The following is a 20,148-nucleotide window of genomic DNA, read 5'->3' as shown; positions in this document are numbered from 1 at the left end:
GCAGATGTCTTGACTCTGAGTTGTTCTGGAAGTCAGTTGTGTAGAAGGTGAACAGGAAGGAGACAGAACAGTTCCCTGAGGAGCTCCAGTACCACTGACCACCGTATCAGACAGCACACTGCCCAGACGGACAAACTGTGGTCTGCCTGTCAGGTAGTCATTGATCCAGGAGACGGTGGACGTGTCCACCCCCACCACCCCACCACCACCCTCAGCTTCTCACTCAGCAGCAGTGGTTGGATGGTGTTGAATGCACTGGAGAAATCAAAGAAAGTGATTCTCACAGAGTCACCGTTTCCATCCAGGTGAGACTGAGCTCGTTGCAGCAGGTAGATGATGGCATCGTCCACTCCCACATGAGGCTGGTACGCAAACTGCAGCGGGTCCAGAGAAGATTTCACCAGAGACCTGAGGTGGGCCAAGACCAGCCTCTCCAGCACCTTCATCACATGAGATGTGAGGGCAACCGGTCGGTAGTCGTTGAGGCCAGATGGAGTCGTCTTCTTGGGGACAGGAACCAGGCAGGACGTCTTCCACAGCACCGGGACTTCCTCCTGCTTCAGGCTCAGGTTGAAGAGGTGTTGTAGGACCTCAGCCAGCTGGACGGCGCAGGTCTTCAGGACCCCGGGGCCGATGCCGTCAGGTCTTCAGGACCCCGGGGCCGATGCCGTCAGGTCTTCAGGACCCCGGGGCCGATGCCGTCAGGTCCTGCAGCCTTGCGCTGGTGGAGTCTCTCCAGCTGTCTCCTAACCTGGCCAGTCGTCACAGAGAGGGGGGTGAGGGGGTCGATGGAGGAAGAGCCCTTTGAGATTGAGGGCTCTATGCAGTTCACCAGGGGGCGCAGAGGGGGGAGGGGGTGAGGCAGCAGAGGTGTTTGGGAGGTGTGAGGTGTGGAGGAGACAGATGAGGGCGGTGAACTAAACCTGTTGAAGAAACAGTTTAGTTCATTTGACCTCTCCAGGTTCCCCCTGGTTGTTCCTCTCCAGGTTCCCCCTGGTTGTTCCTCTCCAGGTTCCCCCTGGTTGTTCCTCTCCAGGTTCCCCCTGATTGTTCCTCTCCAGGTTCCCCCTGGTTGCTCCTCTCCAGGTTCCCCCTGATTGTTCCTCTCCAGGTTCCCTCTGGTTGTTCCTCTCCAGGTTCCCCCTGGTTGTCTCTCTCTCCCCTTGAACCCAGTAATCTCCTTCATACCGGTCCACACCTCCCTCACGTTGTTCTGCTGGAGTTTGGCCTCCAGCTTCTTCCTGTAGGAGTCCTTGACCTCCCTCATCTTCTCCTTCAGGTGGCGCTGCACTCTCCTGAGCTCCTCCCTGTCCCCAGACCTGAAGGCTGCTTTCTTCTTATTAAGAAGAACTTTCAGGTCACTGGTGATCCACGGCTTATTGTTGGGGAAGCAGTGTCCAGTCCGGGATGGTACGGTGGAGTGTTCACAGAATTTGATGTATTCTGTGATACAGTCCGTCCTGCTGTTGATGTCCTCCCCATGTGGTCCACACAGCACATTCCAGTCCGTGGACTCAAAGCAGTCCTGCAGGGCGTCTTTAGCCTCCTGTGTCCACCTCCTCACAGTCCTGGTGGTCACAGGCTGCCTCTGCACCAGGGGGACATACCTGGGAGTCAGCAGGACCAGGTTGTGGTCTGATCTACCAAGGGGGGGAAGGGCAGTAGCACTGTATGCATCCATGGCATTAGCATACAGTAGGTCCAGAGTTTTATTGTTCCTTGTGGGGCAGTTCACATACTGGTGCAAAGTTTAAGGAATCGGTTAAAGGTTTTAATGAGTTCGGTGTTTCCTCCTTGTTCTGGTTCTGGTCGTATCGAATGAGCAGATGACGACAGATTTCAGATTTAGTGAATCTTGCCATCAGGGCTGCAGTTAAAGATGATTTTCACTGTTGGTTAACGGGCTAGTTTCATAGAAACTTGAACAAAAATGTCCATCAAAACTTCAGCTGCCGTCAAACATCTTATTTTGTCCATTAAACACTCAAAAAAAAAAAAATCCTAATTTGCTGTAATTTAAGACAAGAAAAGGCAACAAATTCTCATGTTAAACAGGCAAGAAGCATGAAAATATTCTGCATTTTGACTTTATCAATGAATATTCTGTTATTCTGAAGGTTGCTTGTAAATTTTCTGTCCAACAACTAATTCACGAATCATTTAATTTAAAATGAATCCATTTAATGATGGGAGGTTCTTGGATAAATATAATAAGGATCATATGAACATAATAAAATATCATTCAGTTCTTGAACTTGACGTTGTTACTGCTTTTCTTTCCATCTGAATGTGTTGTCATGAAACTGGTGTTGAACTGTCGTTTGTTGGGTTTTTAAAAGTCTTAAATAAACAGATATTAATGCAGCTGAAATATTGTGGAGCCGTCCTGTTGAATGTGAGCGTGTTGAAGAAGCTCTCAGAAGTTCTGATGGTTTGATCGGACCCGATGGAGGAAGTTCAGCTCGGTGAAACGTTCCGCCGGCACGCTTCATGTTGGACTTCTGCTGCAGCCAATAATCGATCGGTCAGTTGTTTAGCTGATGGACAGAAAATCAATTAGCAGCAAGTCTGATAACGGACTGATTATAACGGAAGTCATTTTCATCAACGAACAAAACAGGGAATTTGCTGTGTTCCCTCTTCTGAGGTTGTCGAGACATTTGATGGTCCGACTTTGTGAATGAACATCTTTTACTTCTGTCCCAAAATAATCAGCAAGTTACTGGATCACATAAAAAAAAGACAAAAGTAACCGATGATTTCCTACAGTCCAAAGCAACAACATCAGTTTATTTGCGCAAATAATTCAAAATATATGTTCAATTTCAGATATTAAAATTTAAGAAAAAAACAATGTATAACATTTAAGAAGATAAAACATAATGAAAAATGTCTTAAACTGTTAATCTGTCATCAAAACATTTACTGATTTATTTTCTGTCTTTAGAAATCTATTATTTCATCTGATATTGTGGATTGTTGTATATTGACGGTATTTCTTGCTGCAGATCAATGATCTGAACCAGGTGCCGGTTCCCGTCATGCTGCTGCCCGACGACTTCAAAGCTAACACCAAGATCAAGGTCAACAACCACCTCTTCAACAAGTGAGACACGCAGCAGCCGAAGCAGAACAAATCTGAATATGAATCGGCGACGACGCCCTGAAGTCGGACACATGTTTTACATCTTGAAATTATCTGTGTGAGAAATTAAAAAAAAAATCCATCTTCTCCTGGTCTTCACAGAGAAAACCTCCCGGGACATTTCAAATTCAAAGAATACTGTCCTCAGGTGTTCAGGAACCTGAGGGAGCGCTTCGGCATCGAGGACCTGGACTATCAGGTGGGCGACGCGTTGACGAAGCAGCTTCATCTCATGCTTAGAGATCGTTCAGGTTCCCGCCGCCGCTCGAGATAGAAAAAGTATTCAAGCCATGAAAAGTCAGGATTTGAACTTTCTTTTATGAGAAGTTGGACTTTAGTTTAAATTCTAGTTTAATGTCATATTTTTCACGCAGTATTTTTTATTTGGTCTTGTTGAACTTGTTTCCTGAGTGGTTTTTATCTTCACTTCAGTCAACATGTGATTTTTCCTGGAGCTGCTAACAAAGTTAAAACATGCAGGAAAATCGACATTTCAAAAGCTTCGGCTCAAAAACGACGACTTGGAAAAAAAAAAGTCAGATGTAAACTTAGTAAAACTACTATTGATGTGTTGAGATGAGGGAGAGGGAGCCAATCACAGCCGGCAGGGAGAGGGAGCCAATCACAGCCGGCAGGGAGAGGGAGCCAATCACAGCCGGCAGGGAGAGGGAGCCAATCACAACCAGCAGGGAGAGGGAGCCAATCACAGCCGGCAGGGAGAGGGAGCCAATCACAGCCGGCAGGGAGAGGGAGCCAATCACAGCCGGCAGGGAGAGGGAGCCAATCACAGCCGGCAGGGAGAGGGAGCCAATCACAGCCGGCAGGGAGAGGGAGCCAATCACAGCCGGCAGGGAGAGGGAGCCAATCACAGCCGGCAGGGAGAGGGAGCCAATCACAACCGGCAGGGAGAGGGAGCCAATCACAGCCGGCAGGGAGAGGGAGCCAATCACAGCCGGTAGGGAGAGGGAGCCAATCACAGCCGGCAGGGAGAGGGAGCCTATCACAGCCGGCAGGGAGAGGGAGCCAATCACAGCCGGCAGGGAGAGGGAGAAGCTTCATTTTGTTCCCATTTAAGACAAAGTATTTTGCTCCGTTTGTTGTTCAAGCAGTTAAAAAAACTTCAAGTTTTGTCCTGAAAACGCTGTGAACAAGTGAAGGAAGCTCACAAAGTGCTGGCAATCAAATAATGTGGGTGGATTTTGTCTTTATTATAGGTCATTAAATTCAGTGAAAGTCTGAGAATTTGACTTGGATTGTGAACCCTGAACCTCTTTTCTTTAAAAAGCTTTTTGTTTTAAAATGAGTGAGGTGGTTTCTTCCTGCTCACCTGTGTGCTGCTCCGTCTTTCAGGTGTCGTTGACCCGCAGCTCCCCGATGAGGAGCGTGGACGACCCGGGCGAAGGTCTGCTGCTCAACTCGTATGACCGCACGCTGGTCATCAAGCAGATCTCCAGCGAGGACGTGGCCGACATGCACGGCATCCTGTCCGAGTATCACCAGGTAACCACGCGGTAAACCGGTAAACCGGTAAACCGACACCGTTCTGCGCTCAGAATGAACCGATTCAGACCGGCGTTGATTTAATCAGACTTCAGGAGTGAAAGCTCTGGATTTTGACGACATTGATAATTTTTCATCGGAGATATGCAGAAAACGATTATCGTTCATGTCGTGTTGATCGATTAGCGCAGGGTACGACTTTCTGTTCCTCACGGAGGGATGCTGAGTCATGTGATCAGTCCATATATCGTGTTTCCATCTTGTACACTTCATACACTTGTACACTTAATGTATCATTATTTGTCTTCATTGAATTTTTTTTATCAAAAGTAAATATAACTTATTTCTTAGTACTTATTTAATTAAGTTGTTTTAGTCCCAAAAGTTACGAAGGAAGGACTGAGGCATGCTGGGAAATGCTAATGTCTTTAGGCTGAGGGGAGGGGCCAAAACCCTGCTCCTCTGAGCTGTAGCAGCTAACAATTGTTTTTTTGATGATGCGAAGCGGCACGTCCGCCTCCATTACGATAAATAAACAACATTAGTTCCATGTTCCCAAAGGAGGAACTGAACATCCATCGCTAGCTCCTAAGCTAAAGTAGCTAACAGATCTGAAGTGTGAGCACGAGTTGAAACGCAGCGACACAAACAGAACGGAGATCAGGTGGTTATTAATGTTGAAAAACAATTTGGAAGAAGAAAAAGACCTGCTTTTTTTTAACATTGGCTATTTATTTTATTTAATTATTCATTTCCATGTTTTGCAGCTGTATATTTTCAAAACAGGTATAAAAAAAACATCATTGCATTTTTATTTTGATCTTTTCATTAAAAGTGCTTGTGACTGTCTTCATGTAATAAAACTGAACTTTCCACCTGCTTCGTTGAAAATACCGAGATAAACAACATCGTTCAGCCAAAAGATATGATATGAATAAGAATATTAATTTATATGGTGATATGGTTTTATAAGGGCACATCGTCCTGTGGGTGTCCCACATCGTCCTGTGGGTGTCCCACATCGTCCTGTGGGACACCCACAGGAACCACTGGATCCGTTTGATGAGTGAAATAATCCGACATCATGCGTCAGTGACGGTTTGATTGAATTCAGCTGCGTGAGAGCGAATCATGACAATAAATCGGTGGCGGTGAATGTGGAGTACGTCCCAGTTGTTCCCGTTGGATCCTATAAATAAACGTCCCAGTGAGCGTCTGCATCCATCCGTCCGTCCGTCAGCAAGCTGATTGACACCTGTCGACGTGTTCGTGCTGCTGACGTTGTTCCATCAAACACTTCCTTCAAAGGTGTTTTTTTTTTAATTGTTTTTACCACAGGTGAGGGAAGTCGACCCCGTTATTAAGACTGCCCCGTTGTTAAGACTGCCCCGTTATTAAGACTGCCCCGTTGTTAAGACTGTCCCGTTATTAAGACTGCCCCGTTGTTAAGACTGTCCTGTTATTAAGACTGCCCCGTTGTTAAGACTGTCCTGTTATTAAGAAGTCCCCGTTATTAAGACTGTCCCGTTATTAAGACTGTCCTGTTATTAAGACTGTCCCGTTATTAAGACGACCCCGCTATTAAGACGGTCTCGTTATTAAGAAGTCCCCGTTATTAAGACTGTCCCGTTATTAAGACTGTCCTGTTATTAAGACTGTCCTGTTATTAAGACTGTCCCGTTATTAAGACTGTCCTGTTATTAAGAAGTCCCCGTTATTAAGACTGTCCCGTTATTAAGACTGTCCCATTATTAAGACTGTCCTGTTATTAAGAAGTCCCCGTTATTAAGACTGTCCCGTTATTAAGACTGTCCTGTTATTAAGACTGTCCTGTTATTAAGAAGTCCCCGTTATTAAGACTGTCCCGTTATTAAGACTGTCCTGTTATTAAGACTGTCCCGTTATTAAGACGACCCCGCTATTAAGACGGTCTCGTTATTAAGAAGTCCCCGTTATTAAGACTGTCCCGTTATTAAGACTGTCCCGTTATTAAGACTGTCCTGTTATTAAGAAGTCCCCGTTATTAAGACTGTCCCGTTATTAAGACTGTCCCATTATTAAGAAGTCCCCGTTATTAAGACTGTCCCGTTATTAAGACTGTCCCGTTATTAAGAAGTCCCCGTTATTAAGACTGTCCCGTTATTAAGACTGTCCCGTTATTAAGACTGTCCTGTTATTAAGAAGTCCCCGTTATTAAGACTGTCCCGTTATTAAGACTGTCCCATTATTAAGAAGTCCCCGTTATTAAGACTGTCCCGTTATTAAGACTGTCCCATTATTAAGACTGTCCCATTATTAAGAAGTCCCCGTTATTAAGACTGTCCCGTTATTAAGACTGTCCCGTTATTAAGAAGTCCCCGTTATTAAGACTGTCCCGTTATCAGACGCTAAATTCAAGCTTTAAGGTGCTTCTCTCGAACCGAGTGCGACCTTTGACCTCCTGCTGCTCCCGCTAGTTTAAATCACATTGTTTTTTTCTTTTTACTTAAAAGTTATTGCGATACAGATGGTGACGATGTCACCAAGAAGGTCAAAGGTCAGGGCGGTATCTCCATCGTATACACGCTACAGGACATGTTTTGTAAAAGTAGCTGCGGTACATAAAAAAGTAAGAAAAGAAACGCAGCTTGAATCCCGACGTGGTCTGAAAAGGTGGAAGTGAAATAAGAAGCAGAAACTTAAAAGATCTATGAAATGAAACGTGAGTTTAGGCTTATTTAAGATGAGAGTCGCGTATAAACACATTAAATCAGTGATTATTCTCTTTATTTTATGGCCTTCACTGTTTTAGTGTGTTTGTGTTTCACATTTGGAATTCAAACAATAATTATTTCCTTATATTTATTGTTTTCCACTTCTGTAGAAAGTCTGTTTCCAACCTTTGAACACTGATGAGTTTATTATTTCTAGACTGGAACCAGCTAATTTGAAAATTAATGAAATCATTTCACTGGTTTTAATTCATTATCTCCTTAAATTCAGCGTTTTCTTTCGTGAGTTTCGGCCAAGTTGTTTTTCTGACAGTTTGTGTTTCGGTCTCAGAGACGAACAAGAAGCAGAACAAACGCTCTCTTATGTGTTTGTTGGTTTATTGACAATATTCAAATGTTCATATGGACGCATCATGTAAATGCAGCTGTAAGCGGAGATATCTTTGTTTGTAAAACCAGGTTTTAGTTCAGAGTCACGTCGATGCTGCAGAATAAAAAGTGGGATTGTGTTGAGGCTGAACGCTGTCGGCGGAGAGGAATGTGGTCACGCAGCCGACAGAAAAACCAGGAAACGGCGGCTCTGTTTCACCCTGAATGAACTCATTGTTCATCAGATCTCCTGAGTTCCAGTTTCTTTCACAGATCAGGCCAGTTGGGAGGTTTCAGTTCATTCGCTGCGTTTCTGTGGTGCATCTTTAATTTTTTTTTTTTTTTATGAGAACAGCTGCAGCAGGAATGAGTCTTTTTGTCGGTTTTAATATTGTTGCACGTTTGGCTTTTCTTGGTGTCATTTTGTTTAATTTTCAGAACGTTTCAGAAGAGGTTTTTCTGGCCGGTGAAGGACGACATTTTTATTGGCTGATATTAAAGAACATATTAAAACATAATGAAGAAAATGTTTGGCATAATTCAGAAATTGTTCCATTTGCTTTTTTTTTTTTAATTTATGGTTATTTATCATTTTTACTTTACAGTTAAGTTCACTGTTTCTGTGCACTGACATTTTGGAAGACAACATTTTTTGCTAAACTGTAAAATCTCCTGCTTCAATCAAATATCTTTGTCATAAGTGGTTGATGACCACATTTACGTCGATATATCGAGCAGAATTTCCTCATATTGGTATCGGCACCAGTGACAGAAATTCAAGAAAGATCGGGCTTTAAGGTCTTTACAATAGACTGTTTATAAAAGAGTTCGTAGCTTCAGGTCTGTAAAATGGTTCTGATCCAGAAGTGTCTTCAGCTGCAATACCAGCGAGTGCCACTAGAGGTCGGCTCCAAAAAGCCTCCGGCTCCATAGACTCCCATTCAACTTCTCTCATCAAATCCAAAGTGAATAAAATGTGTCCATCAGTTATCTCGGTGTTGTTAGCTAAAGTCACTCCTTCTTATTAGTTTTCTGGAGGTCCATCTGAAAATAATCCCTCATTCATTAGAAAAGAAGATTCAAGAAGACCTGTTTTTGGGGGCGTGTCTGTTTGATTGACAGGTCTGTGGTGCAGTCAGGTTAAAAGATCGATGTAGAAAAACCAGTGTTGGGACATAAAGAGCGAAGCGCTTCTAACATCCTGCTCATTTGGTGAGTTTCAGGGACACCGAATGAGGTCGGTCTGAAGTGTCTATTTTAACAGACTGCTAGCCAGATCTGAGATCAGGCTTTCAGCTGGATGACCTGGATACACGCAGTAATTGGTTTACTTTCAAAGTGACATTTTTGAAATGTTAAATTTAGGGGTGAGAATCTTCTGACTTTAATTCATGTCAGGTTCCTGGTGTTACAGTCTAATGTCGGACATATTGTCCATCCCAAACGATTGTTGAGTCAGCGTTAATGGAAGGTGCCCCGTACGGGCCGAACCACTGACACCTGTCCTGTTCTTACGGAGCTGCAAATGAAGCGGATGACCGGCTACATGTGTTAAAACAGAAGTTTTAGTTTCCTTCCTCCATCAGAGTTGTTTTTATTTTTTTTTACAATCATCCTCTTTGTGCGCTACGATTCAGACTAACGGTTGTTTTCCGTCTCCGCAGCACATCGTGAAGTGTCACGGCAGCACGCTGCTGCCGCAGTTCCTGGGGATGTACCGGGTGGGCGTGGACAGCGAGGAGACCTACCTGATCGTCATGAGGAACATGTTCAGCCACAGACTGGTGGTGCACAGGAAGTATGACCTGAAGGTGAGGAAGAGGATGAGGGGGAAGTGCCAGGCGAACCATGTGACCTTTTAATCACACGTCTCAACAACTCCTAAAATAATGAGGAAGTCAAACACGAGTTTTCCCTGAAACTGACAGCTGATTATTGAACAGTTTTGATCATTTATTGTTTTTATTTGAGCAATTTTAAAGAAAAAATTAGGACCCCCCCTCCCCCAATTATCAAACTTCGTGCAGCACCAAAACCATCTGAGTCCTTGTGGAGAGAATGAAATTCATTCATTAGCCAGTTTTGTCTTCAGGATTTTGGGAATATTTTCTGCTATAGTGCTGCCAAGTTTTTGGAAAGTTTTTACCCAGATATGATAATAATAATAATGCTTATTTTAAAAGTTGCATATTTATAATAAATTCACTGAAGTCTTCCACAAATTATGAATTAAGAAAACACACAAAAAAAAGTTTATTTTTGTTTATTAAATGAGACCGTGTTTGTGTTTTCTGTAAACTTTGATTGTAAACTGAATTGCGCTTTTCACACCGTTGTTTGATATTCTTTCTGCTTAATATATCAGTCATAATATTTAGAACAACTTCCTGTTGCAGGGCTCTCTGGTGGCTCGGGAAGCAAGCGACAAAGAGCGAGTAAAACAAAACCTCTTTAATATCATTATGGTGCAATCATTTTTTCCCCGTATGTCCTTGTAAAGACTTATGTTTTTGTCCTGAAGGGAAAGGAGCTTCCCACCTTCAAGGACATGGACTTCAGGAACAACATGCAGAAGGTGTACGTGACCGATGTGCAGAAGGAGAAGTTCATCGAGAAGCTCAACAGAGACGTGGAGGTGAGTGGAGCTGTGTTCAGGTGTTGTTGTTATTGCTGCCACACAGTGGCAGCATCGACACACCGAGCATGAACCAACTCTGGGATGCAGCAGGGTAATGGCTGTGAAATATTTACTAAATTCAAATCATTTAATTTGAAGCAACTTAAACAAGAGCTGAAGAACTACCTGATAATTGGTTAAAACGCGGGTTTTCTTTGTCTTCTGTCAGTTCATTGAAAGTCTTGGTTGGTCGGATTTCAGCAAGTCTTTGCTGGCATTTTATTTATAAGTACAGAAAATAAACTTTGCCTTTAACCATAGTACAGTCCCTCTTATATTTACTTTTTAGTTTATTTATTCAGTTTGGTCAGAAAATAGAGAAAAATGTCCTTTACAGTTTCTTGTTGACAGATTTGAATAGTTTGTTTTTCGACCAACAGTTCAGAACCGAAAGACGTGAAATTTACTGACATAGAAAACATAGAAAAGCGTCAAATCTTAACGTTTGAGATGGTAAAAATAGAAAATGTTGTAATTTTTGCTGAAAAAATTACTTCAACAAACGTTTGAGTATTAACATTTTTGTAAACTTTGATGTAAAAGCCTCACGGTAAACATCCCTCTCCGTCTCGCCCAGTTTCTGGTGAAGCTGAAGATCATGGACTACAGCCTGCTGCTCGGCATCCATGACGTCGGCCGGGCTGAGCGGGATGAGGAGGAGGGCGAGGAGGTGTCCAACGAGGAGGAGGCGGAGGCGGAGAATGGCCTGTCGCCGGGCCCCGCGGTCGGCTCCTACGGCACCTCGCCGGAGGGGATTGCCGGTTACATGTCCTCCTGCAAGCCTCTGGGGCCCGGAGAGTTCGACCCCTACGTGGACGTGTACGCCGTGGGGAGCTGCTCAGGTTAATAACATTTCATTAAACTGCTTAAAACTCAATCTTTTCCCTCCAATTCTAATAAGTAAAGTTTATGTTGTACAGCAGAGAAAATGTTACAAAGTGCTCCAGAAAAACTAAATTGTAAAAAACAATTTCACTGCAAAGATGGCGCCGGCCAAAATCCGAACTCAGTCTTCATAACGGGTGTTAACGAACCAACGGTGACGTCTGCTGGCCGCCACATGGAATCCATAGACTCCCATTCAAATTCTCTCATGAAATATTAAGCCAATACATTTTTTCTACGAGTTATTTTGGTTCCCTAACTAAAGTCTGGTGTTATTATCCAAACCGAACTTTTCATTAATATGGGGGATCAGTGGAAATAATTACGGTTTTTTTCGTAGACTACATTATAGAAATATCCCAGAAACTAGAGTGGAACTTTTATTTTGAAATATTTGGTGAATTTTAGTACTTTGCAGGTTGAAATTGCCAAGTTACAGAGAATTCCCTTTATGAATAAATGAATGATTCTTTATTGTCATTATATTAACAAACAGTACAATGAAAACATCTGGACTAACTAAGAGCACCAATGGGATCAAATAAAAAGTAGGAGTTATTTATTCATTATAGATAAGAGTGTCCGTGGAAACCAGCGTATTCAGCGTTCACATGTTGGTATTTTCTGAAGTGAGCTTCTGCCTTGATGTTTGTGTGCTGTACCTTCAGGAGCGCCCCAGCGGGAGGTCTACTTCATGGGTCTGATCGACGTCCTCACGCAGTACGACACCAAGAAGAAAGCAGCTCACGCGGCCAAAACCGTTAAACACGGGGTGAGTGTGCCGAGAGGATCTCGATGTCGTGAAACGCACAACGTGACGCTGACGACCTGTTCTTCTCTCTCCGTCGCAGGCCGGCGCCGAGATCTCCACCGTCCACCCCGAGCAGTACGCCAAACGCTTCCGCGACTTCATCTCCAACATTTTCGCGTAACGAAAACGTCGATCCACCCGAGAGAAAGAACAGCGTCTCCGAGCGTAGACCAAAACTAGTATGCACACCTGGATCGATCTGAGGCGAGACTTTAACGTTTAGCAATATAATGTACGACTTCTGATGCATATATTTATTTTTAAGATTTAAGATGTATTTCTATTGATATTAAAAAAACCAACACTCTGAACGGAATAACTCTGGAAGCAAACTGCTGTTGATCAGTGTTGAAAGTGTCAAACGACTCAATCTTTTCTCATGAACTTAACTTCAAAGAAATGTGGTTTCGAGCAGAGAATGAAATGAGACGATTGATTTCATGTCTGTAAAGTAAATACGAGACAGTTAGCTTAGCTTAGCATGAAGACTGGAAACCGAGAAACTGCTAGCCTGGCTCTGCTCAAAGGAAACAACTCTTTAATTTACGGTATCTACCGGGAATAATGAGCCCATTCAAAGATATAAATGTATTATCAGTCCAACCAAAATAAATAAATAAAGTAAACTCTTTCCATCATATTGGTAGGATAGCAAAAATTGACAGATGTTGATGAAAAAAATGTAAATAGAGAAGCTCTTTTGTTTGCTTCCAAGTGTCTTTTACCTAAATATACCGACACCTAAATGAATCATGATTTTTTCCCTCCAAAATCATGAAGAGGAGCTGCAATACTTTTCCCGCCTTCAATAATGTCTGCAAGTAACTCTTTAGGCTCCGCCCACCTCTAACACCCTCCCACAGGAAGTAGAGCCGCCTGAGGGTGAAAAACAAATCACTCGTCCTGCTCCTTCAGCTTATTCCTCTGAGCACATGCAAATAATTTAAGGCGACCACAAGAGTTAAATTCATATTTTTATCACCTCCTTTATTCTCTTATCGCAGCCAAACAGTCGGATGACCTCGCTCAGTGTTTTTAGCAGGAAAATAATCATTAACCTCGACATAAACCCTGAAAAAAACACAGCTTGCTGTTTTTTACACTTCCTTTTCTCAGATATTTTGCTAATTTGTGAATTTTAGTGGTGATTTTGTTTCTATTGGACAGAGCTAGGCTAACTGTCTTTATGCTAAGCTAAGCTCCTGCTAATTGCAGCTTTACCTTTTTTAGATGTGTTAATGTTCTCATCTATCTCTGCAAGAAAGGACCCCATTTCCCAAACACACTAATCTTTAATGGAGTTTGGTATTAAAAAAAAAAAAATTGGTATTCTAGATTCTGGACTTAAAAAAAATCTTATTTAACTAAAGAATTAGGCCATTTGAATGTTTAGAGTGCCAAATGTGTGGGATCACCGCTTTATCCGGGCAGGATTTGAACTTTGCATATAATTAGTCTGAATTATTCGGACCCTGTTGAGTTAAAATACAGTAAATTTCTAAGAAAATGTGCTGAACAGCCTTGTTACAACTGAAATGAGCCAAAACACAGAAACCATATGAGACGATCCAGCTCGTAACGGTTTGTTCCGGGTCGGTCCGAACGGAGCAGCTCGTGTTGAATGAAGCCGACACCAGAACACTTCCCTGGAAACCGACTCCGTTTGAACACATCGTAGTGTTGTGTGTTTAAAAAAACAGCTAATGTGCGCTAAGTGAATCATTGTGACAGGATCTGTGATTTAGAAACAGCAGCAGCACGAGGAGCTGATGTGTAGTAACATTTGAGACGTAGTAATAACTCCGGTTCTGTGCTGAGTGTTTGTTGACAGTAACACTACATTTCAGTAGTTTAGCGGTGAGACGGACCGTTCTGAACACCGGCATTCAGCGGGCCCCCACCCTCCCCTCTTCCCCGCCCCCCCAACACCACAACTCCACCACAACTCCACCCAACTCCACCACAACTCCACCCAACTCCACCACAACTCCACCACAACTCCACCCAACTCCACCACAACTCCACCACAACTCCACCACAACTCCACTCAACTCCACCACAACTCCACTCAACTCCACCACAACTCCACCACAACTCCACTCAACTCCACCACAACTCCACCACAACTCCACCACAACTCCACTCAACTCCACCCAACTCCACCACAACTCCACCACAACTCCACCCAACTCCACCACAACTCCACTCAACTCCACCCAACTCCACCACAACTCCACTCAACTCCACCCAACTCCACCACAACTCCACTCAACTCCCACCCAACTCCACTACAACTCCACCACAACTCCACTCAACTCCACTCCACCACAACTCCACCCAACTCCACCACAACTCCACTCAACTCCACCACAACTCCACTCAACTCCACCACAACTCCACTCAACTCCACTCAACTCCACTCAACTCCCACCCAACTCCACCCAACTCCACCCCAACTCCACCACAACTCCACCACAACTCCCACCCAACTCCACTACAACTCCACCACAACTCCACTCAACTCCACTCAACTCCACTCCACCACAACTCCACCCAACTCCACCACAACTCCACTCAACTCCACCACAACTCCACTCAACTCCACCACAACTCCACCCAACTCCACCCAACTCCACCCCAACTCCACCACAACTCCACTCAACTCCACTCAACTCCACCCCAACTCCACCCAACTCCACCACAACTCCACCCAACTCCACCCCAACTCCACTACAACTCCACCACAACTCCACCACAACTCCACTACAACTCCACTCAACTCCACTCCACCACAACTCCACCCAACTCCACCCAACTCCACCCCAACTCCACCCCAACTCCACCCAACTCCACCCCAACTCCACCCCAACTCCACCCAACTCCACCACAACTCAATAATTGCACATGTTGTATTTTTGCAAATCAGCTTTTTGGACCAAAATATATTTTACAAAGAACTTCCATAACGCTTTGGACTCGTTATTGTTTTTAAAAATGGTGTGTGTGTGTGTGTGTGAGTGTGAGAGTGTGTGTGTGTGTGTGTGTGTGTGTGTGTGTGTGTGAGTGTGAGAGTGTGTGTGTGTGTGAGTGTGTGTGTGTGAGAGTGTGTGTGTGTGTGTGAGTGTGTGCACGAGTGCGTGTGTGTGAGTGATGACATCATTGGAAACATGTTTAATGGAGATAAACAGCAGAAAGACGTTGGACAGACGGTCGTTGGACAGACATTGTTGGACAGACAGTCGTTGGACAGACGGTCGTTGGACAGATGGTCGTTGGACAGACGGTCGTTGGACAGACGGTCGTTGGACAGATGGTCGTTGGACAGATGGTCGTTGGACAGACGGTCGTTGGACAGATGGTCGTTGGACAGACGGTCGTTGGACAGACATCGTTGTGTTTTCATGCTGGAGAAGTTGCTGCTCTTTTGTTTTTTCCAAAGTTTTGATTTGAGGAAAATGTTCTACTTTGTTTTTATCTGCATAATTAAGACCGAGCATCAATATAGCATCAACTCGGACGTAATTGGCATTTTCAGGGTCAGAATATGAGCAGTTTAGCAGGTAAACTACAGGTGTTGATGTTCGAGCTTCTCCTCAACAACACGACGAGGGTCAGAGGTCAGAGGTCGCTCTGTTTCTGTTGACCGCTTCCTTCCTGTTTCATCAGTAGAGAGCGAATGTGCTGACGGGTTCCTACCCGGTTCACCAGAACAACTGGGGGGGGGGGGCAGGATGAGCAGCAAATATGGGGGGGGGGGGGGGGGGGGGCAGGATGAGCAGCAAACTGCTGACGATCCACAGATGAAGTAGAGAACAGTAGAACCACGGCCAACACAAACCTTCACTCCCAACCTGTCTGACCTCCTTCTCAACCTCGAGGAGCTGCAGAGGAGCAGCACCAGGAGCAGGAGGAGCAGCAGGAGGAGCAGGTAGAGGAGGAGCAGCACCAGGAGCAGGGGGAGGAGGAGCTGCGGAGGAGCAGGAGGAGGAGCAGGGGGAGGAGCAGGAGGAGGAGGGGCGGAGGAGGAGGAGCATTTAGATGTGATTGACATGTTTTTATATGTAAAACAAAAACAAAACAAACCTGTGAAAAGTAGACGGCGACATTTTGTTTGTTTTGGAGTCTTCAGATATAAATTCATAATCAGGAAGTTAAAACGCATCTTCAGTTTGGTGAGAGACCCTGAAGGTCAGAGGATGTCCTGTTAGGTGTCTCTGTCTCTGTCTCTCTCTCTCTCTCTCTCTGCCTCTCTCTCTGTCTCTGTGTGTAACAGAGTTAATGGGAGGGTGTAGCAGGTTCCTGGTTCCTCAGTTTGTCCTCAGTAGCAGCAGTGTTTACAGCAGCAGTATTATTATTATTATTATTATTATTATTATTGTTATTATTAGCAGCAGTGTTTACAGCAGCAGCCGTGTGACTCTTTGTCGTCTCCTCCAGACAGCAGCAGGTACGATGTCATTTTAAAGAGTTTATCGCCTGTGTCTACCTTTAACTCCTGATGTTGCACATCTGGCTGTTTCCAGCTGTTTGTTTCCAGCTGTTCCATGCATGTGACTGCATTCATTTATTATTTATATACCGTAGCATTGTTCTAGCATTGCATTTAAATAACACATTTGCGTATGTACACAGACACATATTAATGTACATTACATTTTAAAATATTTCATCAGTTTTTATTATATTTACTTTTTTTTTTAATTCTTTATATTTTTATTTAGTTTATATTAAGATGCATTTTAATTTTGATATTTTTTTACGAATATAAACTTTACGAACATAAATTTTTGTTTTATTTTATTTATTTTTTCTGCTGGCATGAGGCACCTGAGTGATGTCAACCTGTCCGTGGTCATGTTGCATTGTGGGTAATGTTGGCTGTGGAGAGAAAAGAACAATTCATGGAATAAAAAGCGACTTGTTTCTTTAGCTTTAATCCATTTTATAAAAACCACTGAGTTCAACAGAACGCAAGAATACAAAATTAAACTGGATGATTACTAATAATAATAATAGTAAAAATAATATGCAAAAACTTGACTGAATAATTCTTCAGCAGCTCGAAGTCCAACTGAATGTTTAGAATAGAGGAGCTTTAGAGGAGCTTTCAGCCCAGCACGTCTCCTCCTCTTCCTTTTCCTCGTTCTCGTCCTCTTCCACCTCTTCTTCATCCTCCTCCTCCTCCTCTTCCTCCCCTTTCTCCACCACCTCCTCCTCTTTCTCCTCCCCCTCCTCTTCATCCTCCTCTTCCTGCTCCAGCTCCTCTTCATCCTCCTCCTCCCCTTCATCTTCCTCTTCCTCCCCCTCCACCCCCTCTTCTTCCACCTCCTCTTCCTCTTCCTCCTGCTCCACCTCCTCACCTTAAATAACCCCATAAACATAATCAGATTATCTCCATGACAACGAGGCCCAGCATCCTGCTGTGACCCCCTGCTGTGACCCCCTGCTGTGACTCTCTGCTGTGGCCCCCTGCTGTGACTCCCTGATGTGGCCCCCTGCTGTGACTCCCTGATATGACTCCCTGCTGTGACCTGCTGCTGTGACCCCCTGCTGTGACTCCCTGATATGACTCTCTGCTGTGACCTGCTGCTGTGACCCCCTGCTGTGACTCCCTGATATGACTCTCTGCTGTGGCCCCCTGCTGTGACCTGCTGCTGTGACCCCCTGCTGTGACTCCCTGATATGACTCTCTGCTGTGACCTGCTGCTGTGACCCCCTGCTGTGACTCCCTGATATGACTCCCTGCTGTGGCCCCCTGCTGTGACCTGCTGCTGTGACCCCCTGCTGTGACTCCCTGATATGACTCTCTGCTGTGACCTGCTGCTGTGACCCCCTGCTGTGACTCCCTGATATGACTCCCTGCTGTGGCCCCCTGCTGTGACCTGCTGCTGTGACCCCCTGCTGTGACCCCCTGCTGTGACTCCCTGATATGACTCTCTGCTGTGACCCCGATATGACTCTCTGCTGTGACCTGCTGCTGTGACCCCCTGCTGTGACTCCCTGATATGACTCTCTGCTGTGACCCCCTGCTGTGACCTGCTGCTGTGACTCTCTGCTGTGACCCCCTGCTGTGACTCCCTGATATGACTCTCTGCTGTGACCCCCTGCTGTGACTCCCTGATATGACTCTCTGCTGTGACCCCCTGATATGACTCTCTGCTGTGACCCCCTGCTGTGACCCCCTGCTGTGACTCCCTGATATGACTCTCTGCTGTGACCCCCTGCTGTGACCTGCTGCTGTGACTCTCTGCTGTGACCCCCTGCTGTGACTCCCTGATATGACTCTCTGCTGTGACCCCCTGCTGTGACTCCCTGATATGACTCTCTGCTGTGACCCCCTGATATGACTCTCTGCTGTGACCCCCTGCTGTGACCCCCTGCTGTGACTCCCTGATATGACTCTCTGCTGTGACCCCCTGATATGACCCCCTGCTGTGACCTGCTGCTGTGACTCTCTGCTGTGACCCCCTGCTGTGACTCCCTGATATGACTCTCTGCTGTGACCCCCTGCTGTGACCCCCTGCTGTGCTCCCAGTAGATCATGATGTCCGAGGAGTTCAACCACTCGCTGAACGGGACTCCGTGGTTCGTGTACGAATGCACCATCCAGCTGGACACCAACTGCCGGCGCATCGCGCTGTTCCTGCTCTACCTGTTCATCTTCGTGACGGGTCTGCTGGAGAACGCGCTGGTCGTCTGGGTCAACTGGCGCCGGCGCCACTCGGCCAACGGCGTCCTGTTCTGCATCATCAACGTGAGCCTGTCGGACCTGATGGTGATCATGATCCTGCCGTTCTTCATGATGGAGGTGACCATGGACAAGGTTTGGCTGTGGGGCCGCTTCCTCTGCAAGGTCACCAACCTCATCTACGTGGTCAACTTCTACAGCAGCTCCTTCTTCCTGGCCTTCATGACGCTGGAGCGCTACCTGTCGCTGACCCGGCCGTCGGCGCCGGCCGTGTTCCCGGTGGCGGGCCGGCAGCGCTGGGTGCTGTGCGGCGGGCTGTGGGCGCTGTCCTTGCTCCTGGCGCTGATGGAGAACGTCCACGTGGACCTGCTGGAGTGGGACGAGCCGGGCTGCTACATGCTCCCCGAGTACAACTACACCGAGTGGTTCGTGTCCGTGACCTTCCTCTGCCTGCTCTTCCAGTTCCTCGGACCCGCCGCCGTCATCGTCACCTGCAACGTGCTCATCGCCCGCGCCGTCCGCACGGCGCCGGACGTGCGCGGCCGTCGTGACGTTTGGTTGGTGCACGTGTACTCGCTGGTGTTCGTGGTGTGCTGGCTGCCGTACCACCTGGTGATGTTCCTGATGACCGTCAACGACTTGGACCCGTACGCGTTCAGCTGCAACACCGTGGACGTGCTGTACTTTTCCTTCAGCGTGGTGCAGAGCCTCTCGCTCTTCCACTGCGTGGCCAACCCCTTCCTCTACAACTTCCTCAGCAAGAGCTTCCGCAACAACCTCATCAACACGGTGGTGGACTACATACCCAAAGAGGGCGCCGCGGAGCAGGCGGGAGCCAAACCCGGCGCCGCCAACGGAGACGGTGGAGACCCGGAGAAGCAGCGCAACCTAAGTAACGGCAGCACCAGCCAGTCCGACGTCGGGTTGTAAGAACAGAAGCCGAGAACTGAGTTTACTGGACTCGTCAAGAAGAAGGCGGCGGCCTTGTGGAGACATCGGATGGGCTCACCTGCACCTTCCTCATTAACCACTTCCTGTTTTCTTTTTGTTTTTTAGCATCTATGTGATCAGTTTTTAAACCGAGGAGGAAATGATTGTTTCTCTTCTCAGCTCCTACAGGAACTTGAGGCACCAAGGCGGAGGGGGGGGGGGGGTGTAATCAAGCGTCAGACAGAAATCCTTATAAATGTCTTACCTGCTTTAAATCAAAGCTTGCTTGTTATTTATGTGATGTCGTCCTCATCTATAGAAACACGCAATAAAACTCCCTTAAAAAAACCTGCTTGTTTCCGTTCGAGCTGCAAAAACATCAAGTTGATTTTTTTGCACTTTGCAGTGAAAACAAAGTGGGAACAGGTTTTT

General features: G+C 45.7%; 4 protein-coding genes across 5 annotated transcripts in view; 3 read left to right on the top strand and 1 right to left on the bottom strand.

The window, feature by feature from the left end:
* Positions 1–12,417, top strand: part of pip4k2ca (phosphatidylinositol-5-phosphate 4-kinase, type II, gamma a) — a 17,415-nt gene extending 4,998 nt beyond the window's left edge. Inside the window, exons 2-10 of the mRNA XM_069143580.1 lie at positions 3,009–3,106; positions 3,248–3,344; positions 4,496–4,645; positions 9,390–9,536; positions 10,122–10,160; positions 10,247–10,360; positions 10,980–11,244; positions 11,956–12,059; positions 12,139–12,417. Of these exons, the coding sequence (XP_068999681.1) occupies positions 3,009–3,106; positions 3,248–3,344; positions 4,496–4,645; positions 9,390–9,536; positions 10,122–10,160; positions 10,247–10,360; positions 10,980–11,244; positions 11,956–12,059; positions 12,139–12,219 (1,095 nt within the window). The 3' untranslated portion in view covers positions 12,220–12,417. The remainder of the gene's footprint in view (positions 1–3,008; positions 3,107–3,247; positions 3,345–4,495; positions 4,646–9,389; positions 9,537–10,121; positions 10,161–10,246; positions 10,361–10,979; positions 11,245–11,955; positions 12,060–12,138) is intronic.
* Positions 12,280–15,803, top strand: LOC138194652 (uncharacterized). The gene is made up of 2 exons (XM_069143550.1): positions 12,280–12,302; positions 13,989–15,803. Exons 1-2 carry the CDS (start codon positions 12,280–12,282, stop codon positions 15,088–15,090), a joined length of 1,125 nt encoding a protein of 374 aa, XP_068999651.1. The 3' UTR covers positions 15,091–15,803.
* A 351-nt stretch (positions 15,804–16,154) lies between these two features.
* gpr182 (G protein-coupled receptor 182) lies at positions 16,155–20,049 on the top strand. 2 transcript variants are annotated; one of them, XM_069143577.1, is made up of 2 exons: positions 16,155–16,545; positions 18,637–20,049. In XM_069143577.1, the coding sequence occupies exon 2, from the start codon at positions 18,640–18,642 to the stop codon at positions 19,714–19,716; it is 1,077 nt and encodes a 358-aa protein (XP_068999678.1). In that variant the 5' UTR covers positions 16,155–16,545; positions 18,637–18,639; the 3' UTR covers positions 19,717–20,049. The 2 variants fall into 2 exon arrangements, with proteins under 2 accessions (XP_068999678.1, XP_068999679.1); XM_069143578.1 differs by having other exon boundaries at positions 18,634–20,049.
* On the bottom strand, positions 17,487–18,641 carry LOC138194651 (filaggrin-2-like). The gene has a single exon (XM_069143548.1). The coding sequence runs from the start codon at positions 18,639–18,641 to the stop codon at positions 17,487–17,489; it is 1,155 nt and encodes a 384-aa protein (XP_068999649.1).
* Positions 20,050–20,148: the final 99 nt, after the last annotated feature.

The sequence above is a fragment of the Embiotoca jacksoni genome, unplaced genomic scaffold, assembly GCF_022577435.1.
Source record: "Embiotoca jacksoni isolate LCO1_2020_lvr unplaced genomic scaffold, fEmbJac1.0.p SCAF_111, whole genome shotgun sequence".
Taxonomy (NCBI): domain Eukaryota; kingdom Metazoa; phylum Chordata; class Actinopteri; family Embiotocidae; genus Embiotoca; species Embiotoca jacksoni.
The sequence above is the reverse complement of the archived record's forward strand: the minus strand, read 5'-3'. Positions and strand labels throughout refer to the sequence as shown.